This window comes from Danio rerio, chromosome 19, assembly GCF_049306965.1.
Source record: "Danio rerio strain Tuebingen ecotype United States chromosome 19, GRCz12tu, whole genome shotgun sequence".
Classification (NCBI taxonomy): Eukaryota; Metazoa; Chordata; class Actinopteri; order Cypriniformes; family Danionidae; genus Danio; species Danio rerio.
The window spans coordinates 37,441,708-37,465,141 of NC_133194.1; the positions used below are offsets into that span (position 1 = coordinate 37,441,708).

General features: G+C 33.5%; 4 protein-coding genes across 5 annotated transcripts; 1 reads left to right on the forward strand and 3 right to left on the reverse strand.

Moving 5' to 3' along the window:
* Positions 1–6,163: 6,163 nt before the first annotated feature.
* Positions 6,164–7,360, reverse strand: si:rp71-45k5.2. The gene is made up of 3 exons (NM_001044940.1): positions 6,993–7,360; positions 6,817–6,912; positions 6,164–6,706 (listed from the first exon to the last, which is right to left on the reverse strand). Exons 1-3 carry the CDS (start codon positions 7,146–7,148, stop codon positions 6,191–6,193), a joined length of 768 nt encoding a protein of 255 aa, NP_001038405.1. The 5' UTR covers positions 7,149–7,360; the 3' UTR covers positions 6,164–6,190.
* A 2,399-nt stretch (positions 7,361–9,759) lies between these two features.
* zgc:113424 lies at positions 9,760–11,246 on the reverse strand. 2 transcript variants are annotated; one of them, XM_073930823.1, is made up of 4 exons: positions 11,178–11,246; positions 10,752–10,983; positions 10,576–10,671; positions 9,795–10,486 (listed from the first exon to the last, which is right to left on the reverse strand). In XM_073930823.1, the coding sequence occupies exons 1-4, from the start codon at positions 11,186–11,188 to the stop codon at positions 9,947–9,949; spliced, it is 879 nt and encodes a 292-aa protein (XP_073786924.1). In that variant the 5' UTR covers positions 11,189–11,246; the 3' UTR covers positions 9,795–9,946. The 2 variants fall into 2 exon arrangements, with proteins under 2 accessions (NP_001038244.1, XP_073786924.1); NM_001044779.1 differs by lacking the exon at positions 11,178–11,246 and having other exon boundaries at positions 9,760–10,486; positions 10,752–11,110.
* Positions 11,247–14,209: 2,963 nt separating this feature from the next.
* Positions 14,210–16,678, forward strand: ntaq1 (N-terminal glutamine amidase 1). The gene is made up of 6 exons (NM_001044947.1): positions 14,210–14,289; positions 14,370–14,469; positions 15,643–15,693; positions 15,774–15,922; positions 16,348–16,472; positions 16,559–16,678. Exons 1-6 carry the CDS (start codon positions 14,210–14,212, stop codon positions 16,660–16,662), a joined length of 609 nt encoding a protein of 202 aa, NP_001038412.1. The 3' UTR covers positions 16,663–16,678.
* A 284-nt stretch (positions 16,679–16,962) lies between these two features.
* Positions 16,963–21,945, reverse strand: psma2b (proteasome 20S subunit alpha 2b). The gene is made up of 8 exons (NM_001128674.1): positions 21,881–21,945; positions 21,240–21,316; positions 19,737–19,869; positions 19,220–19,342; positions 19,058–19,139; positions 18,901–18,974; positions 18,754–18,811; positions 16,963–17,129 (listed from the first exon to the last, which is right to left on the reverse strand). Exons 1-8 carry the CDS (start codon positions 21,919–21,921, stop codon positions 17,013–17,015), a joined length of 705 nt encoding a protein of 234 aa, NP_001122146.1. The 5' UTR covers positions 21,922–21,945; the 3' UTR covers positions 16,963–17,012.
* Positions 21,946–23,434: the final 1,489 nt, after the last annotated feature.

The following is a 23,434-nucleotide window of genomic DNA, read 5'->3' on the forward strand; positions in this document are numbered from 1 at the left end:
ATGTCAAATAAGAAGTACATTGGGACCATTGTTTTTGTTTACATCCCTCAAAATGCTCTATACAGGCAATATGTTGCCTTTCTTTTAGTGGCATGCTGAAACCACTGTATCCTATGAAATATGTTCCAAAACACACTAGAAATTGATGATTTTAGGGGAACCATTAAAACATTTTGGCATGATTTTTATATATTTTTTCTGCAGGTGTCAATCAACTTTATACAAATTCAATGTACATGATGATGTCTTGTGTTATTATTTAGTGCGCTACATTCATATTCTGGGTTATTCTTTTTACCTGGGTAGTTCACAAATTTAAATCACCAGTGAGCTTATTAATTATTAATACTACTGTACAATGTTTTAAAATAAGCTTATCCTGCTCACTAGCACAGGCTGCATTTATTTAATCATAAATACAGTACAACTTGTAAAATTGTTAAATGTTATTGCACTATAAAATAACTGTTGAAAGTTAGTTTAGAATTTAATTTAAGAATTTATTCCAGACTTTATTAAGGCTGTAATATAAAAAAATATGGAAAAAGTGAAGTGCAATGAAAAATTTCCGGATGCACTGTATGATTAATCACATTTAATAAGTGAAAAAAAAGTTTAATCACAAGTTTGAAGTTTAGTCACAAGTAATAGGTTTTAAATATTATGATTATGATTACTTTGATTCAATTTACATGCTCTTAAAGGGTCAGTTTACCTGAAAATTCTATAATCATTTACTCTGCCAAACCTGTTTGAGTTTCTCTCTTCTGTCGAACACAATAGATGATTTTTCAAAGAATGCTGGAACCATTAGCTGTGTCTCATTTCAGAGGCTGCATCCTCTGAAGGATGCAGACTTCAAAGTCCTTTGAAGTCCACAAAAGCTGAAAAGAGCATTTTGAAATCAGACTATCTTGCCTACAAAGGACAGATCTCGTCATCTAGCAACCATAACTTGTAGTGACTTTTTTCAAAGTGATTCTAAAACCTATTTTTAGCGATCCGAATGCAAAGCAAGGTTTACAAAATCTAAAAATATATTTCCTTTCATCCATACACATACGCATAAAAATGTAAACTCTCTATAAAACCACTTTTTAGTAAGACATGTCTTACTCTTTTTTTTTTTTTTAACATGCGATTATAGATGTCCAAGTAAAATAAAACCTGATTACTTAAAAAAAAAAAAAAAAACTCCATGCATATAATCCAGAGTTTTCTTTTAAAAAACATCCTGCCATTATCAGCGCACAATAAATCTTGGGATGTGTGAGGCCGCAAAGAATTCACCAGTTGTGTCCTTAATTACCCATGGAAATGAACGTTTGAGGCTTCCATGCAAATGTCTACCTTGCCATTTACCAAAATCACACAAGTGCCAATTTCACATCTGCCGCATCCATAACAGAGCTTTTTCCTCATAAATGCAAAAAATGTCAAATAAAATCAAATTATCAGATTATAATAAAATCATTTTTGTTCTATAGAGAGCCAACTCTTAACCTTCTGAATAGCATTATTTCTTTTGGGTTGAGCAGGTTAATTCACAGAATTTCTTTTAAAGTATGTTGTATACTGTAAACTCCTACTGTAACTTTTTGTCATCACATCCATAACGCATGATTATTTTCCTCATTTAAAATCTAGATAGATAATTTTCTGCTCCCATAAATCTGTGGTTAGTTGATTTGTAAAATACAAACAGATGTTTTAATGTAATGTTAACATATACTTTCTCTTTGAGATTTCACTGCAAATGTCACATCCATAATGCTGGAATTGCTTTGCTGCATTTGAAGGAGCCTTCAATTTTTTTTTTATTAAATGAGACAGCCTTCGTCTCAGCGCAATTACACAGTGCCTTTCAACCGCATCCTTTGGAGGATGCAGCCTCTGAAATCAGACACAGCTTTTGACTTCTATAGTTTTTGTTTTTTCATTCCATGGTTGTCAATGGTTACCAGCTTCCAACATTATTCGAAATATCTTATTTTGTGTTCAACAGAAAAAAGAAACTCATAAATCTTTGGAACCACCTGGGGGTCAGTAAATACTGTGTATATATTTTTATTTTTAGGAAAGCTATGTGAACCATTGGGTGAACTAGATGAACCTTTAAGAGGTTAAACCCTCTTCTGTCAAATCTCTTAAAATATGTATGACTATTGCAACTAATAAATGTCTTATATTAGGTATTTATAGTTCTTTAAATTTTTCTTAATCATAAAAAGAACAAAATATCGACTACTGTTGCTTGCGCACACATTTTCTGATTGAGGTATAGATACACTTATAAAAATCTTTGTTTTTATCTAAAAAAAAAAAAAAATAGTATTTTAGAAAAAGAATACAGGAATCTCCAGAAATCTGACACTTTCAAGAATCTGAGAAAATATTAGATCATGTGTCTAAGGCTGTGTTTAATGTGCATATTAGTTTTATGGTAGTGTTATATGCTACTATGAATACTAGAGCACCATTGCAACAAATGGAGGAGCAGATAACATTTTATAATGCCTATAATTACCTACATTCTCCAAAAACTGTTCAGGCCTGTGTAAACCAATTGCAACAAACCATTTGAGTAAAAAAAAAAAGCAAAACAGTCAGTTTACAGGACTACCAAATAATCTTAAAGGGCAAAGCCTTAAATAAATTTCGTTAAGTTATGTTTTTTTCAGCAGCTTGGGTGCCGGAAAAAAACTCAAAATAACTGCAGTTAAATAAAAAGTACTGTGAACTTACTCCATTTAAGTTCAAAACTCTTTTCAAATAAGTAAAATAACTTTAAGTAAATTTTGAGTTAACTACACCCATTTAATTTGATAAAGTTGACTGTTGGGTTTTACAGTGATTAATCAAATAAGAATAAATATATTTTTTAAAATATCAAGACAAAAACATTTTCAGATTTCATATAACTACAAAATAAACAAATAGTGGATTAAATATTATCATAACATAATACAAAATTATAAATAACATCACAATATATAAATATGAAAAATAATTATTAAAAGTGGAATAACTCCACAAAAATGACAAATTTGATTCAAATTTATAATAAAATGTAAACAAACTAAACTTGTAATGAATGAATGCAGAATTGTAAAGAGTAAAACATTTTAATTACACCAAAATCACAGCATATTTCAACAGTATTGAGTCTAATTTTTCTTTTACAATAAATATTTGCATCCAAACTTTTAGGATGAGAGTCTCTTGCACGCGGATGATCAGATTGGGGTCCCATGCTCTTAAAACCTCTTTAGGTCTGTGGTAAATAAATAAATAATCACGCTTTAAGTATATGTCGTTAATAAATAAATCAATGTTTTTTAACTAACGTTATCATTACTGCCTCCGTGTGGCAAATGTGAAAATAAACCTTACAGCACAAAGCAAAATGGTTTTAACGGGAAATAAACGTCTCTTAATGTGACCATTATATTGGATGATGTGCTAATCACCGGTTAAGCTGATCGAGCTGTTTTTCCTGACGGGGACAAACATTATGTTAATGCTAATGCATGTAAATAAACTGCATTTTGAGTACTGAACTGTTTTGTGAATGTGTGGGTTTGGTTCTCGTTATAGGCCTACTTAAAAATAACCATATACAAACACAGACGTTATTTTGCATTTTTATTTTTCAAATGTTTAAATTACTAAACATTGTATAGAACATTATTAAAATGTTCTAATAAATCTAGTTATCATAATTTCCCCGAGTGAGTGCTTTTGTTTTTAAAAGTGTTTGATATGTTAAAACGTTATCAACAATCCTAAAACACAGGATAAAAACTTATAGCGGAACAATTTTGAGTAATTTTCAGCTTTGATTATGCCAATTAGGCCTATATGATTAGGTTTATATCAAATAACTAAATCTATGTTCTTTAATTTGTCTAGTTTACGTGATTTTCTAACTTTAACAATTTACTGCCTCCCCGTGGCAAAAGTGAAAATTAACCGTATTTTTATTATTATAAGCATTGAAACACTATACGAAGTATAAATACAAATTCAGACACAAGCTATCCAAGACCATTACAATAAGTGAAAAAACATATCCAGAAATAATTAAACAAACATAACAAGTGAAAATAAATAAAATAAAACGATATGTAATATAAACGTACTAGATAAATAATAAAAATATTGCAACACAATCATCAATTACAGCGCGGGGTCAGCACAACAAAAAATCTTCCATGAAATCTAACATTCTTTTTGTTGTTAATTTGCATCAAAGACTTTTACAAAGTTTAAATAAATAAAATAAAATGGTTTTTGCTGAACACTTCACAAACTTCTGTTTATGAATAAAATATCCACCTTGTAAGATGTAAAAATTAACAACATACTCGTATGTTTTTTGAGTATGAAAAAGAGCAAATGACAACTTTTTAAGAGAGCCTGTAATTAACAATTTTCTAATTGTCTAAACGTCTAATAACACGTCACCTACATACCAAAATCTAAGAGAAACGTCACATCACAGTTATGGAAAAGATGAGATAAGTCTTCCTATATTAGAAAATAAATCTTTATGCGCAAAGTAAACCGGTTTTGACGGGAAATCGACGACTCCAGATGTGTAAATCTTAGATGATGTGCTAATCACCGATTAAGGTATTGGGCTGTTTTTCTTGACGAGGTAACATTGTGTTAATAATGCACGTCAAAGACCTGGATTCTGAGATCCCACTTTAAGTAAGATGTGAAATTCAAAAATGTAAAATTCTGTCACCTTTTACTCTCCCTTGACTTGTTCCAAACCAGTCTGAAAGATATTTTGAAGAATGTTGGAAACCTGTAAACATTGACTTCTGTTGAACAAGAATGTTGGAAATCATTAAATTCCACTGTAGGCTATTTGCTTTTTCCTATAAGTCATTGCTAGGATACAGGTTTTCAGCTTCTTCTAAAGATATTAACTTATTTTTTTAGTTTAACAGAATAAAGACACTAAAACAAGGCTGAGTTGGCGTAGATTTTGGGGTGAGCTATCCCATTGAAAATACTATAACATGCAATATTTCAGGGTGCATTTTCAAAACGTTTTTCTTTCGTGTAAATCATTTTTATTATAGGTTAGATCACTTTTACTTTTCAAGTATTTAAATGTTTTTAAAGATTTAAATTGTTTTTATGTAATCTTTTCATTTTTTTAGAAAATCTAAAAAGTCAGTATCTTATGTTTTAAGGCACAAAAGTCTTTAGAAATTGACGATTCTTTTATGGTAGCCTCAGAGTTTAGTAGTTCATTTACATTTGAAGCTCTATAAATATTAATTCATAGATTTCAATTAAATGATGTCAATGACATTTTCTATATCTATTTATATATTAATTTATCTATTGCAAATATATATCTTTAAAACCTGTCCTGGTCTTTTAATATGGAAAGTTTATGCATAATATTAGCATAAGTGACATTCATTCGTTTTTTTTTTTTTTTTTTGGCTTTGTCCCTTTATTAACCAGGGGCTGCCACAGAGCGGAACGAACCGCCAACTTATCTAGCATATGTTTTACGCATCAGATGCCCTTCCAGCTGCAACCCATCACTGGAAACACCCATATATTCCTACTCACGCACATACACTACGGACAATTTAGCTTACTCGATTGACCTATAGCGCACGTCTTTGGACTTGTGGGGGAAACCGGAGCACCCGGAGAAAACCCACGCAAACACGGGCAAAACATGCAAACTCCACACAGTAAGGTGGAGGACGCCACCGCGCCGCTCTCAAATGTAACATGTATTTAATAAATATTTATATTAAATATTATTTGAATATAAAGAAATTATACATTATAAATAAATTATATACCTAAATTTCGTATTCTAAAGTGCAATGAATTGGTAAATTAGAAAAATTTTATTAATATGAACTTGTTAATATTGTAATTTAATACAAGCATTCGATTGTATGAATATATAAACATTTTAAAATTACAATCAATTAGGCTAGTAGTTTGCACTGTGAGCTATAATGTCATATGGGTCTAGTTTGTTCTCTAATGGTCACACAATCGAAAATATTTTGTTATTATATTATGTGTTAATGGTAATCATCAAGTAAACCATATACAAAAATGAAGAAAATGTTTTTATTAAAAGTGAACAACAAAAATAAAAGTGCAATTTCCACTATTTACATAAGATCTTTCTCGTTGTTCACCAGCTCACAAATGTATTGAACATTAGAGGAGAGCTAAAGAGAGTACGATCATACTGGATCTGCTGAAGGAAAAACAGTCCTAACTGAGGTCCTGAAGATAGTCGAGGCCTTTTCGTCGAGACTAAGTGGTTTCCTTCTGCTGAAACAGGGTAAAAACACTCCACTGCAGCATACATGTGTTTTCTCTTTGTCGCTGCACACTGCGCTTCTCTGTAGTGTGGATGTTCCTCCATCTGCGTACTGCGCATGCGTTTCACTCCATGGTCACTCTTTAGCAAAGATTCAATGGAGAACGGGCCTGTAAACTTGACTTCGCTTTTATTTTCTGTAGCCTTGCAGACTGGCACGAGTGTGTCATCATGAACACGTGAATAATCTCCACGTGCCATAAGACCAGGAAACATGTGCATAATGTGTTTGAAATGTCGGCGGAGCATTTTTGGAGTAATGCCATTTTCGTCCACTTTCCAGTAATTCTTTTTGGGATTTGGATAATCTGGATCGACTGGCACCTGAACACAAAAAAACCAAAGAGTTTTAGTATCAGTTGGTAACAAATAGGCTACTTTGCAACTCGTTACTGTGGTAAAAAAAAGTATAAATATTATCTTAGTAAACACACCTTCACAAAACACTTGTTCGACGATAGACAGACTCTGATGTTGTTCTCAATGCTCCTTTTTTCTCCAAACACAAATGGTTCCAGCTTCGTCATTATCTGCACAAACAAATGAAGACGTTAGCCAAGTTTACAGAAAAGTATAACTTAGAAAACAGTTGTGGATTTTGCAGATTTACCTCTTTGAATGTGAGCTTCTTGTCCGGTGATTCTTGAATTGCATATGCAATGAGCCCGGTGTATGTTCCTGCTGCACACTGCTTCAATCTCCTTCTCGGAGCGCCACTGGACTGCGCCAGAAAACTGCTGAACTCTGCGGTCTCTCCGTTAGTCATGATGAGCTTCAGATCCAAACTCAGAAAGACCGATAAAAACAGGCTTCATTTATACAGACTGTGTCTTTCAGTGGGTCTACAAGTGCTAATGAGACCATTAATAAGTGCCATTCATAAAAAAGGTGTTAACGGCGAGCGATTACTTATGGATAGCCCACATCAAAACAGACCTGCATGCTGAAAGAAGGTTGTTGAAATATTTGTTGGTTTAACTTGTATTTTGTACTCTATAAAATATAGTAACCTAAAAATGTGAAAATGAGTTCACATGCAAAAGTGCAATCTGATTTAATGACGGTGTCGGTGGATAATGTCTCACCAGCACCCGTGGATTATTATTCTGTTTTAAAGATTAAGATATTCAGAACTCTAAATTTCAAAACCAGAAATTCAGATTGCGAAATTAAGATTCAGCAGAGAAGGAGTGAATGTGTCCTTTTCAATTAAAAAAAAAATATTGACCACACACATTTATGTTCAATAAAGACACCAATTAAAATGCAACTCAGTCAGTTTACAGGACTACCAAATAATCCTACACACTGTAAAATACATTTCGTTAAGTTATGTTTTTTTCAGCAGCTTTGGTGCCAGAAAAAAAAACTCAACATAACTGCAATTAAATAAAAAATATATATATTCCTTAAATTTAGATTTCCGGTAAATTTCTGTAATTTGACGTCTGTTATTTTAGAGTAAATATCTGTAATATAACGCCGTTAACTGACGAAAAAAAAACTGTAAAATAATAGATTTTTTTACAGTTAGAAAAGTAATCGTTTGTGGTTATTAGACTAAAAATCCACAACTATATTTTTATTGTTATTAATGTGATAAAACTCAATTAAACTTAAATATCAGCCATACTAAAAATGCAAAAATTTGAATTGTATGCTATACTAGCTATTATTTCAAAATAGTTAGTACAGGCTCTGTTTCAAGTCTTCATGGCACATACCTTGGTAATGTTTATAATGTGTATTCACGGAACATCAGCCTATATTAAAACAGTTAATATTTTTGTGGAAACCATAATCCATATTTTTCAGGATTCTCTAATAAACAAAAAGGTCAAATGGGCATTTAAGACATCTATGATCATATATATCTCGGATTTAACATATTAACTTAAAACAGCCATTGCTTAGGCCATGGGTGTCAAACTCAATTCCTGGAGGGCCGAAGCCCTGCACAGTTTAGTTACAACCCTGCTCCAACACACTTACCGGTAGGTTTCAAACAAGCCTGAAGGACTCCATTAGTTTGATCAGGTGTAGGTGTAAATTAACTATCTGTATAATCTTCAAGGCACAGTTTTTCAAAAGTAATCCCGATTTTGGATCTCAGATTGGATCAAATCTTGGAAATGGGTTTTTCAAAAGTAACAGAGGGTTTTTGTAAGATCAATCTAATCTTACATATGATGTAGATCAAACCTGCCCTTTGGGTTATTCAAAACTTTGAACTTCGGATCTATTTGAATAATAAAAAAAAAAAAAAAAACAGGATTATCACGATTCCATTAGAAGAGTGGATGCAGTTGTTTTTTTAACCAAATAAAACAAAGTTTTATTTTAAAGTGAATAATCACAAACTTAATGACAATATTGTATTAGAACAGTAAAAACAGAAAATGTTTATTGATTACAGGGTTTCTGTTTCTTACCAACAAAAAATGGCTGTTTGTGGCCACTAGTATTTGTTGTGTTTTGCTAAGCCAGTATGCTACTGTTGGTTCCATTTAAGGCTGGTAAACAGGATTTGGTCATTCCTGTAATCCTGAAATTTGGTATTTGGATCACAATGATCCAATGTTACTCAAAAAAAACTGTCAGAAAAGTAAGATAGATAAATTAATACTGGATATAAAAACATGGGATTTCCAAATATCAAATCAATTTGATCCAGATTTTTTTTTAAACTGGGCCCTGGTTCTGTCAGTGAGCACAAATGGTTAACACAATATCAAAACAGAGCACACATAGGCCTTGACTTTTTTTTTTTAAATCGTATTTAGTTGAGAGCAATGACCAAATGCACATAATTTTTCTCTAACAGCTTCTCTAATTGTGCTTTTCAATTTAGATCGTTTATTAGTGATAATCGTGCGCGCTATATTTACAATTCGCATATAGCCTATAATGTTCGCTTATCACTTCGCTTACCAAATCAGAATAACGTTCTTGATACAGCACGATAAACATCAACGAACAACTTTAACTTTTTGGGCTGAACACACTTTTTTCATTTGTCATGTATTTATTTTAAACAAAATACCTTGCAAACGTGTTCAAGAATGAATGAATGGCGCTTCGTCTAAATAACTTAGCTCGTAGAAATCAGCAAAAGGTTTTCTCATTATTCGTATCGTTATTTTGAAAGAGGAGAATGTGAAAGGGGGGAACGTGTGGACATTGTGTGAATAGCGGAGGAACTTCTCATTGGATGAGGGGCCTTATTATGGGATGGGGTCTGCGTAGAGATACTTAAGAGGATTTTTATTTAAATAATTTAGGTATAGCTTAAAAACATTGTAAAAATTTAAATACGAATACTTTATTATTTTGTTTAGCTGGATGCTATTATTGGTTGTTAACTGCAAAAAAGTGTATAGTTAAAAAAAACGAGAAATGCTGTTCATTTGCATTTGGCGTTAAAAATGTCTCAGGTTTATTTGATTAAACAAGATATCACAGTCAAATAGCCTACGAAGACAGTTGATTTTTATAAAAAAGAAAAAAAGTCAACAACAACTAAAAGTGCTATTTCAGCTCTTCACATTTGGTGTTTCTCACATTTCACCAGCTCATATATCTCTTATCAATCATTAGAGGATAGCTGAAGAGAGCACGGTGATCATATTTGATCTGCTGAGGGAAAGACAGTCCTAACTGAGGTCCTGAAGATAGTCGAGGCCTTTTCGTCGAGACTAAGTGGTTTCCTTCTGCTGAAACAGGGTAAAAACACTCCACTGCAGCATACATGTGTTTTCTCTTTGTCGCTGCACACTGCGCTTCTCTGTAGTGTGGATGTTCCTCCATCTGCGTGCTGCGCATGCGTTTCACTCCATGGTCACTCTTTAGCAAAGATTCAATGGAGAACGGGCCTGTAAACTTGACTTCGCTTTTATTTTCTGTGACCTTACAGACTGGAAGGAGTTTCTCAGGAGCAGATGGTTTATCTTCACATTTATGCACCCATTGTGTTTGAATGCTGTTGTCAGGAAACATGGGCATAATGTATTTGAAATGTCGTTGAAACAGTTTTGGAGTAATGCAACTCTCGTCCACTTTCCAGAAATTCTTTTTAGGATTTGGATAATCTGGATCGACTGGTACCTGAACACAAAAAAACCAAATGGTTTATTACACTTACATTTCGTTGACTTCAGAAAATTAGAAGGTTACATAACATTTGATAAACACACCTTCACAAAACACTTTTTTGCGGACAAACAGACTCTGATGTTGTTCTCAAAGTTTCTTTTTTCTCCAAACACAAATGGTTCCAGCTTCTTCATTATCTGCACAAACAAATGAAAACGTTAGCCAAGTTTACAGAAGAGTTAACTCTAGGAAACCGTTGTGGATTTTGCAGATTTACCTGTTTGAATGTGAGCTTCTTGTCCGGTGATTCTCGAATTGCATATGCAATAAGTCCGGTGTATGTTCCTGCTGCACACTGCTTCATTCTCCTTGGAGCGCCACTGGACTGCGAACTGCTGAACCCTGCGGTCTCTCCGTTAGTCATGATGACCCCTTGATCCAAACTCAGAATGAAGACTGAGAAAACCAGGCTCCATTTATGTCCAGGCTGTGTCTTTCTTTCAGTGAGTCTACAAGTGTTAATGAGACCATTATTAAATGGCATTCAGGAAAATGAGGTGTTAATAGCGGGTGTTTTTAAGGCTACATTAACAGTAAGCTGCAAAAATAATGATGCTATTATTGGTTGATTTAAAACAAAAACAGTGTTTTGCACTTGCGGAAGACGACTTGCTTGTAATGAGCTTCAGGTGGAGGTATTCACCTTTTAGTCATATGACTAAAGCATAAATGGCCGAAAACTGTTTACCACGAGGTGAGATCACGAAAGTTTTCACTAAAGACTTTTCTAATTGTGTTGTTGACAAGTTAGATAGTTCAACATTTAAGGTGATAATTGTGCACGTTACATTTACAATTCATAATGTTTGCACCACCTCATTGACTCATAAAACAATGAATCTCCCTAAAGTTCTTTATTTTAGGCTACCTTATCTAAACACATTACAATTAAATTTTCTTTAGTCATGTCTTTATAAATAAAATACAGTGTATTAGCTACGTTGAACATAATGAAGAGGGTGGCTGTTGATATGGTATCATAATCCACATATCTTACGTTTTTTATTATTAGCCCCCCTGTTTATTTATTTATTTATTTATTTATTTATTTATTTATTTATTTAAATAAATAAGAATTTCTCCTGAAGAAAACATATTATTAGACATACTGTGGAAAAATTCATTGCTCTTTTAAATAAATCTGGGAAATAAAAAAAAATGCAAAGGGGGCTAGTAATTCTGACTTTAACTGTATTTTAGACACACCATAGTCAAGCTTGTATTTTTCTGCTGTAATTGCAGTGTGAAAGTATACTGATTAGGGACTCACACTGCATGATATACTGTGTAGGCCTAGTCTGTTTAATGAAATATGTTGACGTTCGTCTCCACACATATTTAACATTTAGTGTTAGTTTTTTTAAAGAAAATTACTCTGTTCATCAATGCATTTATTAAATGTAAAAAAAAATAATTGTTAAATATTTATTGCAGATTTAAATAACTGCTTTCTTATTGTAGGTTATGTAGTTTCAAAAAATATTACTCCAGTCATTATTGCTTAGTGGTTTCGGAAGGATCATGTGACTGAAGACTGGAGTAATGAAGCTCAAAATTCATTATTAAAATTACTGGAATAAATCATTGAATTAAAATATAAACAACTTTTGAACAGCTATTTTACAGTGACAAAAAATTGTTAAACTTTTTTACTATTTGTTCTGCATTTTTGATTAAATAAACGCAGCCTTGGTGAGCAGAATAAGTTTATGTTAAAGCACTTAAAATCCTACTAATTAATACTAAAATCCTACCCCAAACTTTTGAATGGTACTGTATACATTATTGTTTTTATTTCTTTTTTTATTAATTTGAAAACAGTATAGCATTCACTAAATATTTAATAAATAGTTCCTAGTTCATGTATTATTTTTATTATTGTTTTTATTAAGAGTGTGTGGAAATTGTATGGACATTTATAAAACAGGCACTTGCTCTGGATAAGGTATAGGACTAGTCTTTTTTAAATGACAGACGATGATAAAGCTTATGCATCTCTACATGCAGTATTTGGATTTTTGAAAGAACAAAGACAATGTAGAAAGTTTTCAGTAAGATTTTTTTGCAACTATTATCAAAACAATGAGTGTGTTTAAGATTTCAAAGTTACTCAATCTATAACTAACCAGACTCCTTTGTTTACTTGACTTAAATTCAAAATAGGCTTAGCTGGGTTTTACCAAAAGAAGTTTATTTAACGAAGAGAAATAGCTTAAAATTTTGGCACCCACATAAAAATAACAAAAGTGGTTTTATATTAAGCAAGTAAAATGCAAGTAGGGTGTATTCTTCACTATTTGGTGTTACTAATGTTAAGTGAAATTGGTTGTGCATTTTTTATTATTTTTTTGCATAAGAAAAGTGTCTATGTTTACACTATGTTAAGTACACAAAGCATTACAGTCAAATAGAAAGAAAGATCATTTTATTAAAAAGTAACAAAAATAAAGTGCAATTTCAACTATTTTATTCGTGGTTTTTCCAGTTCACCAGCTCTCAAATCAGTGGGTCCACAAGTGCTAATGAGATCATTAGTAAAAGACATTCCTAAAAACGAGGTGTTAATGGTGGGCTTTTTCTGATGGCTACACCTCAAAACATAGGTGGCCCTATACATCTTGTTAAAAGAATATGGTTAATATTTGTTGGTTTAGCTTACTTTATAACATCATAAGTATTTGAATGTTATCAAATTTCATTTTAAACAAACACGTTAGCAAATAGTGGATTCTTAAACGGTAAAAGTGTAAAGAGCTGTTTATTTGTGGCTCAGAAATGGGGATTTAGCCTATGAAAACAATAAAAAGTGTAATAAAACAGTTGTACAAGTAAATAAATACATCTCTCAGAATGTGATATATTTAATCCAAAAAAATATTTACCTTATTTTACAAAAGACATCTTGTACGCATATATATTTAGAACATTTTGTGGCTTTTTATGACCAAAGCAAGTGTGAACCAAGACAACTTTTGACAAGACTACATAGTTATTCATTTAGACTATGTGCTAACCTCCTTAATATTAACTCATACTGTGGTTTTGGTAGACAATTTGAATGGACTGATAGTTTGAAACATATTGTCAGGACTCTATAATGAGTGAACATGTATAGAGAAATGAAAGGGTTTGAGATAAACATGCATTAGAAACAGAAACACATTTTCAGTTTAAAACAAAATATAGTTCACAAAAAAAATTTATAGATATCCACAAACATTTATACAAGTATGTGGCAAAAAACGAATTAACGTGCAACAAAATACAATCAGATACTCTGAAATTAGAAACCAATACATTGGCTAATTGTATTGAGTTGAGAACGATGCCTAACTGCACGTTATCTTTCGCTAACGTGTTTTCTACTTATGCTTTATGAAAGTTAGACTGTTTAATATTTATGCTGATAATCGTGCAAGTGCTACATTTGCAATTCACATAAGGAGTGAATGTTCGCGCATCACCTGTCTCGCCGGAACGACAAATCCCCTGAAGTTCCTTACGGACAAGATACATTGTAACAAGCAACAGTGCGGTTGCAACGCGAATCGCTTCATTGTAATATTAATGTAAATATCTATGGTATCATTATACACATGTATTCTTTTGTCATGTCGTTATAACTGGAAGTCCGCGTAAACCTACTGTATATACACGTATATAAGGAAGGAAAGAATGAATGAAGAAAGCGCTTCGTCTGAATATAAAGTGATCACCCCGTCCGGAAACCAATGTGTTTACACCAGCTGTTACTGGTAAATGCGATAATACCTGTAACATTATTTCAAATTTAAAACGTACCGTATTCATACACGTATTTAAATGTTTGTTGCAGTGAGGAGAATGTGTGGAAATTGTGTGAATATATCAAGAATCAGAGACATTGTCCTTTGGAAGAGGTGTATGCAGTATTTATATCTAATGAAAGAAAGAAGGTGAGCTTCATCTCCACACAAGTATTTTACATTTAATGAAATGTACAGTTTTCTGTTATATACATACATACACACACACACACACACACACACACACACACATACATATATATATATATATATATATATATATGTATATATATATATATATATATATATATATATACATATATACACACACACACACACACACACACACGTATACAGTCACCGGTCACTTTATTAGGTACAGCTTTCCAACTGCTGCTCAACGCAAAAATAAGCCAATCACATGGCAGCAACTCAATGCATTTAGGCATGTAGACATGGTCAAGACGATCAGCTGCAGTTCAAACCAAGCATAAGAATGGGAAAGAAAGGTGATTCCAGTAACTTTGAACCTCGAACCTTGAGGAGATGGGCTACAGCAGCAGAAGACCACATGGGTGCCACTCTTGTCAGCAAAGACCAGGAAACTGAGGCTACATTTCACACTGGCTCACCAAAATTGAACAATAGAAGATTGGAAAAGCGTTGTCTGGTCTGATAAGTCTCAATTTCTGCTGCAACATTCGGATGGTAGGGTAAGAATTTAGCGTCAGCAACATGAAAGCATGAATCCATCCTGCCTTGTATCAACGGTTCAGGTGGTGGTAGTGTAATGGCATGGGGGGTATTTTCTTGGCACACATTGGGCCCATTAGTACCAATTAAGCATTGTGTCAACGCCACAGCCTACCTGAGTATTGTTGCTGGCCATGTCCATGCCTTTATGACCAGTGTACCCATCTTCTGATGGCTACTTCCAGCAGGATAACGCACCATGTCATAAAACGCAAATCATCTCAGACTGGTTTGTAAAACATGACATGAAGTTCTGTAATCAAATGACTTCCACAGTCACCGGCTCTCAATTCAGTAGAGCACCTTTGGGATGTGGTGGAATGAGAGAATCGCATCACGGATGTGCAGCCAACAAATCCACAGCAACTGTGTAATGCTATCATGTGAATATGAACCAAAATCTCTTGAGGAATATTTCCAGTACCTTGTTGAATCTATGCCACAAAGGATTAAGGCAGTTCTAAAGACAAAAGAGGGTCCAACCCGGTACTAGTAAGGTGTGCCAAACAAAAGGGGCCAATGAGTGTATATATAGTATGTATGTGTGTTAAAAATTGTGTAATATTTCAGATACCTATTTGGAAACAAAAGTCCAGTCGAGGGGATGAACCAGTAATTTGGGTAGGAACTTTATATGTATAAAAACTATGCATATTTTATGGTAGTCTCTAATTGATATAAAAATGTTGTTTTCCATTTAGGATTACCATGTTATTCTTCTACACGCAAGTAAACAAGGACCGAGCTTCATTTACGATTTAGACACCATTCTTCCATTTCCTTGTTCGCTTGACGTTTATTCAATGGAGGCCTTTCAGTCTGACAAGCATTTGAAACCTGCTTACTGGAGGCAAGTATTATCTGGTCTAATCTGCATTCTACAAAAGATGAAATAACATAAGTGTAACAAGTACTTAATAAATTTATAAAAGAAAAGCACATCATAAAATGTGAGGACAAAATTGAATGAAGATTTTAATATGAATTAGTATTTTGAGGCTGCATTGTTATCCATTTAGTATGGCCTCACATTATTCTTGTTTTAAATATAACTTAGTATTTTAAACTACTGTTACACTTAACTACATTTTAGAGGTCATCTTATGTAAATTGTGGTGATGGACAATAGTCAATTAATTTACTTTTGCATTAAATAATATTATTTTTATATATATATTTTTTAACAAATGCTTAAACTCCTTTATGTCTTTGACCCTTATAATAATAATAGCCAGTCTTAGTTGAATGTAATCAAAGTGTTGTTTGCTCTTTTAGGAAACTTCGAGTCATACCCGGGGACACTTATTTGAAGGAGTTTGCTTCTGATCGGTCTCATATGAAGGACTCCGATGGGAATTGGCGTATGCCACCTCCAGCATATCCATGTTTAGAGACACCAGGTTTGTTTTCTATTGCAGATTTATATACAGTAAATACTATAATTTGATTTCTTCTTCCACTTTCATGTATAACGTGTCCTTTTCAGAATCCAAAATGAATCTTGATGACTTCATCTGCATGGATCCCCGAGTGGGATATGGAGAGGTTTACAGCCTTTCAGACTTTGTTAAACACTTTGGAGTAAAGTAATGCTTTTTTTCCAGCACATTTTTTGTTGTTGTTGTTGAAAAATGTACATAAACAGAGCCTCAGGGAAAGATCCTATTATGATGGAGAATGCTGCAACTAAGCAGGCCTCAAAAGACACATTTATTGACTCTGAAATTATTTTTACTAATTGAACAGTTGGCAATGTGGCTTAATTATAGTCAGGTAGAAAGGTCACAGAAAAGAAAGCCATTGTTGTCATTTGTCGAGGATGTGTATTATTTTTATAAAGAAATCAGTTACACAGATGTACAGATAATAAAAATGCAGAATTTAAACAAACAACCAAACCGAAATGCGAAACTGTGTAAGCAGTTGTAGTGCTGTAGTTTTTAAGCAATTGCTGCCAGGTAATCCTTCACCTCAGCGGGCGACAGTCTGCGAAACCCTGCTTCATTACAAATGCCCACCTCAATGTTGTCTTCTGTCATCTGACCTTCAAAACTTTCCTGTAGATAAAGAGAAAACACTATAATGTAGCCTTGTTGAGATTAACTGGGGTAATTTGATCTTCTCAGTTATTTGAGATGATTGCTGTTTTAATTTTTGACATGCAAACAAGGGAATATATTTTACAATTGTTATCATTATATTATACCATGGGGGTTACTGAATGTTTGATACCAATTGACAAATGTTTAAGGTGTGTAATAATTTTCAGGGAAACACTGTTGTAGTTACAGGCAAGTTTTGACTAGATTACAGTTCCACTTTGGCAAAAACCTACAAAGACATTGACCAGTAATTTTATCAATAAAAACTGAAGCTACATGACATTAAGGCTCAATCCCAATTTTACCCCTTAGCCTTTCCCATTGCACCCTGTTTTGCGCGTTCACATGAAGAGGTAAGGGTGTCTCAATTCTCTTTAGCGTTAAGGGCAAGGGCTATTTTTGGCCTTTTTTTTGCATTATTAAGATTTTTTCACAACAAACAAGCTTTTGTTTTATTGCAATCATAACAGCGTTTGTTTTTTACAGTCATGCTTTTTAAAATAAAACTATGAAAAAAAAGCTCAACTTCGATATCTATAATCCATAATAATAACTAATGTATAGCAGCTCTACAACATTGTCACTCAATGACACTCAAATACCCTGTCAGAAAAGTCTAGTGGCTGGGAATGACCTTTTTACAGTGTCTGGTAAAACATTAAACATTGTTTTTTTTTTTTTGGCTTTTTTAAATGCACAGTACAGTTACAAGCTTATTGCCACATTATATCGTTATAATAACATAATATAGTTGCCTTTGGTGATTTCCTAAAGATAAATACCAAAAAGTCTGCAACTGGAACAACGACAGCAGTCGCCATCTTTGATGTCATATGAAGCAAGAGCTTGCAACGACATGATGACGGTTGCTGGTTTTGTAGTGGTGTCCCATTTCTTAGGGGTAAAAATTGAAGCTCTTCACATTCTGTTTCAAGGGAAAGGGGTGGGGTACAAAAAGAGAATTGGGATTGGGCCTCAGAGAAAGGCAGTAAAAGTGTCTCTCTTTTAGTTTAGCTTTCAGTAGAAAAGTTCCTTCTAAACAGTTGAGAGAGATGCACAGACTTTATTAATGTACGCATACACACACGCTCAATCAATCTTTAGAAAACCTGGGATTTCCAGCAAAAGCTCAAGCCTACAATAAAGACTTAATATGTTTTGGAATTTACAACAGAGGCTTTAGATGACACATTAGAAATAAATTCTTCACACAAGAGCATTTTATGGAAAAAAAGACCTGCCAAATATGAGATGTGGTAACTAGTATAAGATGAATACTTGACTCGGGGCCATTTCATTATTAGAAAGAAAAAAAAAAAGTGTCCTGCAGCGATTCTTACCTCTTCTTGCTACTTTCGTTTAATTTTAAATTGTATATATATGCATGTATACTACTTCCCTTTTTGTTAATGTTTTTTTTTTGTAATTCGTTTTGTTTTTGTCTTCTCTGGTTATTATTATGTGATTGATTGTGGGACACCCTTGAAAATGAGATGGTACATCTTAAGGGGTTTATCCTAATGAATAAATATCAATTATCCACTATAGAAAATTAATAGTCATTTAAGGATGAACTCGCCTTCAAAGTTAAGATGGCAGTGTGTATAGCATCTTCAAGTTCCAGATCTTCATTATATCTGTAACAGAATAAAGCTGTGCTGTAAAACTTTTACAATGTAAATAAATAGATTGCCAATCATCAATTATTCAAGCTACAACGTGATACCTTTTTTCAAGGAACGTTTTTCCATTCACATAGTTCTTTCCCATTGCTGTGGCTTTCCAAGCGAAGTATGCTCCCTGTGGGATATCAAAGAAATGCTTGGCATTATAATGTGATCAAATACATAAACAGAAAATAAAATGGTTTTTATTTATTGTACCGATGGGTCTGACTGAAATAAGTATGGTCTGTCTTCGTCCCAACCAGCGATAAGGAGAGACACTCCAAATGGGCGTACACCTCTATAAGACACGACGGTTAAATTACTTCAGGAGCTCTATTTATGTCTAGTACAGTAATAATAGACAAGAAATGAACATACCCTGACTGTGTGTATTCTTGCATGACAGAAGCCACTCTCTGTACCAGCTGGCCTGTGGGGATCGGCTCTTGATAGACCAGGAAATACTGCTGAGCCAGCTTTCTTGCCCTTCTGACCAGCACCCTGTCAAAAATAGATCATTTCTATTGACCTTATACTGCAATGCGGAACTGCCCTCATTTTGTGATTGTTTTAGAACTTCCGATTTAGTTAGAGAAAAGACCAGGAATAATCAACGACAGAACACAGTCAAACTACTTGCGCTACAAACAAGTGTTCATGACTATACAGACAAAGTAGAATAATATAATAAGAAAAGATCAGTTTGCGACATCAAGCAGCATAACAAGCTGTTTATAACGTCTAGAAATCAATGGAAGTGAATGAGACCCGAAGTGTTTCCAATGCATGATGGCAGTTTCAGCTGTAAGGGTGCTAACATGGCTCATTCTAAAATCATTACATTTTTAGATCATATCAACCATTTATTCTAAAACAAAATATTGTTAATTAATACCTGTAATCGGGGCCCATTCCACTGTACACCATGCCAATGTGTTTGGTTATCGGTTCAACTTTGTGCACGCTCTGTTCATCGTACAGTATGGACTTTTGTTTCTTCTCTGTTGCCAGCACAACTCCATTTGATGCTGCAAATATAATTACAAAAGAGGCCTTGAAAACAAAAGTACAACTGATGCATATAATATGCATGGAAGACCCTGAGAATGTACAATAATTAAGAACATCAGACACTCGTTATGTGTAAAGACATAATACAACATTAACAACTGTGTGCAGCTTAGTGGCAGATTTAAAACGACTAACGTTATCTCTGAAATCTGAAAAAGTCAAAAGAAGTGGCAAAGAAAAAGGTGGTTTATGGAGAGTACAGTGTTCATTTATGCATCCTAAAACTATATTTAAAATGCCTCTTAGTTGCTGAAATTATCAAATAATGGTGGACGGCTGCTTCTCACTCAGGGCTGTCTATGCGAATGAGGAAGAGATTGTCAAAAATGGGCGGGATTTTCTCCCTCTGATGACATGTACAATAGGACGATGTCAATCTAGGTGTTTCTACCCACTGATTTTATTAAGTGTGATTTTATATATTAAAAAAAAAATATTAGAGGCTTGCTTTATTCAGACACTAGTTGTTGCGTTTATTTTAAATGAATTTTATTTATTTCTCTTTTTTTGGGCTATATATATATATATATATATATATATATATATATGGATGGATGAATATGGTTACTATTAACTATTAATAATTTATAATACTATAAAAAATGTATGGATTCATGAAAAATTAACTTTTTGTACATGTTTTTACAAAAAAAGAAAAACATTTAAATTAATACTTAGTTAATATTGTTTTAATTAATATTGTTATTTTTCCCATCTGTATCCAGTTATTCTCTTATGGCATGTACTTATGTATTTAATGTACTTAATTTTGTATTTATTGTTGTTTTGTTAACCAAGTTAATGAATGACAGGTTAGAGGATGGGATTAACAATGTACAATATATTAATGTTTACCTCTCACTATTTAATTTCAATTGTCATACAAAAGACCAATAAAATAATAATAATACTGAGCTCAAGAAAATTATATAAAGTCAGTGATTTACAACTGGTGTGTCTTTAACGGTTTATCAGTTATTGTTCTAAAATAAAAGTCCTTAAGGAAAAATTAGTGTTTACTTCCCAAAACAGATTGTTAAAATCTGTGGATTTTCATATTGTGGCTAGTCTGAGTAGCATTTTATTTGTAGACACTTAAAATGCCACTTCACAAGTACTTCTGTGTATTTATGCAATGTAAAAATGATCAGTTTCTGCACTGTATACAGATTTCATACAGCTCACTGCGATGAAGACAAAATGTGTTACATTCAAATGACACCTAAAACACGTCATCTTGCTTCAAAAATGTCTGAATTTGACTCAAATACTGGATTCAGCACTTGACTTTAGTGTATTTTTCAGCAACTGATGTATATAAACTTGCCTTTGATTCCTACAGACGGGGCACCAGCTGCTACTGCGGCCAGAGCATATTCAATCTGCACCAGTTTGCCAGACGGGCTGTGGATTAAAATAAAAAAAAAACATCAGTTCAAGAGAAAAACAACCGAGTTATATCTGAAATGAAACATCGCATTTTTTACAGATGCAGATAACGTTACTTCGCATTGATTGTGAACTTGGGCGTTTAATATTTTAAACCGAAAGATTATCAACTCGAACAAAAGCTTTACACTAACACTTTTTTCTAAGTTAGCTTGTCGTAATAACTTACAAGTTACAACATAAATCACAAAAGTTAAGCAAGATAATACTCGTCACCAAAAAAATGAAACGATATGCAAACTAAGCAATGCGTAAACGAAATTAAAATTCAAGACGTTAAAGTCCTTCATAATAAAAGAGAAAGCACAAAGAAAAGAAAATCATATAAATAAAAAAGAAAACAGATGAAAAAGCTTCACTGATACCAGCACCGTGACAGTGCATCTCCGGTGCGACTTATAATCAAGTACATATAACACGCAGTTGGAACAAATCACATCATTTTAACTAAACGTATACAAAATGAGAAGTAAATTGACTTATTAAAGACACATATGAGTCTATATATGACATAATTACCTAAATGTTGTGAGAGAAAAACTGTATCCTCGTTCTGCCATTTTTGCCTTTTTGCTACGGAAACGGTTTAAATAACTTCCGCGTAGTGTTTGTGAGCTCACTTGTCAAAATAAAAGTAACTCACTGTAGAATTACACTGGACAATCCGACTGCTCGTTATATATTTGAGGCGTTTATTATATTGCCATCATTTCTGTGTAAAACAATACATATAGCATGACTTTAACATGACATAAACTTTGGGATGAACAAATGATACAATAAATAAATTATAGCTATGTTTAATATAAATTCTATATCATTCAAGATGGAAGAGCACCATATTAACATTTTCATTCATTCATTTTCCTTCAGTTTAGTCGGTTTAGTCTCTTTATTCATCAGCGGTCGCCACAGTGGAATGCACCACCAATTTATCCATCATATTTTTTACACAGTGGATGCTCTTCCGGCTGTAACCCCGTACTGGGAAACACCCATACACACGTATTTACACACATACCTTAAGGCCAATTTAGTTTAATCAAGGGGGTATATGTACACTGACTTTTATTTCAGAGAGCCAGCAGCAGGGCTTTAGGTTATCCCATACAAAATTGCCATGTTTAAGACCTGATTTCTTAATAAAAAAAAATAAATAAAAAAAAACGCGATCATAAGATACGATATAAAGTGGGCCTCAGACCAAACAAGCACTGCATTAAATTATATTTTTCTGCGTCATGTCTTTAAATATGAAAAGTAATTTTACCCCAGTATTTTTAATAAAGTTTTTGCACAAGCCTACTGATAATGACGGCATTTGTGTATAAACGGTCTTTTGACTCTTTTTACGCTTTAACAACCAAATTGATGCTAAAGTCTAGTTAAATAAAAGTATTGTGATTAAATTACAACATTGATGCTGTTAAAAGGAACCTTATGAAGTTGAAAATAGTCACACAAAGCTCTCACCGGAAGTTCATCATTGGCTGAAAAGCCCTAACTGTGCATATAGTCCGTTCACCTACAGCACATGTCTTCGGAGCAGCTGGAGGAAACCCATGCCAACACGGATAGAACATGCAAACTCCATACTAAAACGCTAACTGACCCAGCGAGACTCGAACCAGCGACCTTATTGCTGTGAAGTGAGAGTGCTAACCACTGAGCCATCTTGCCTAGCTTGCAACATTGTTTCTGAATTGATTTTGTAACATTTTAACGTATGTTAACCTTTAACAACACACACCCTAATATGATTTAAATATAACAAGGTGATATCTAGAGGCTGCACGGTGCCGCAGTGGGTAGCACATTCACTGCACAGTAAGAAAATTGCTGGTTTGAGCCTCGGCTGGTCTGTATGGAGTTTGCATGTTCTCCCCTTGTTAGCATGGGTTTCCTCCGGGTGCTCCGGTTTCCCCCACAAGTCCAAAAACATGCGGTACAGGTGAATTGGATAAGCTAAATTGTCCTTAGTGTGTGTGTGTGTGTGGATGTTTCCCATTGATGGGTTGCAGCTGGAAGGGCATCCGCTGTTTAAAACATATGCTGGATAAGTTGGCTGTTCAT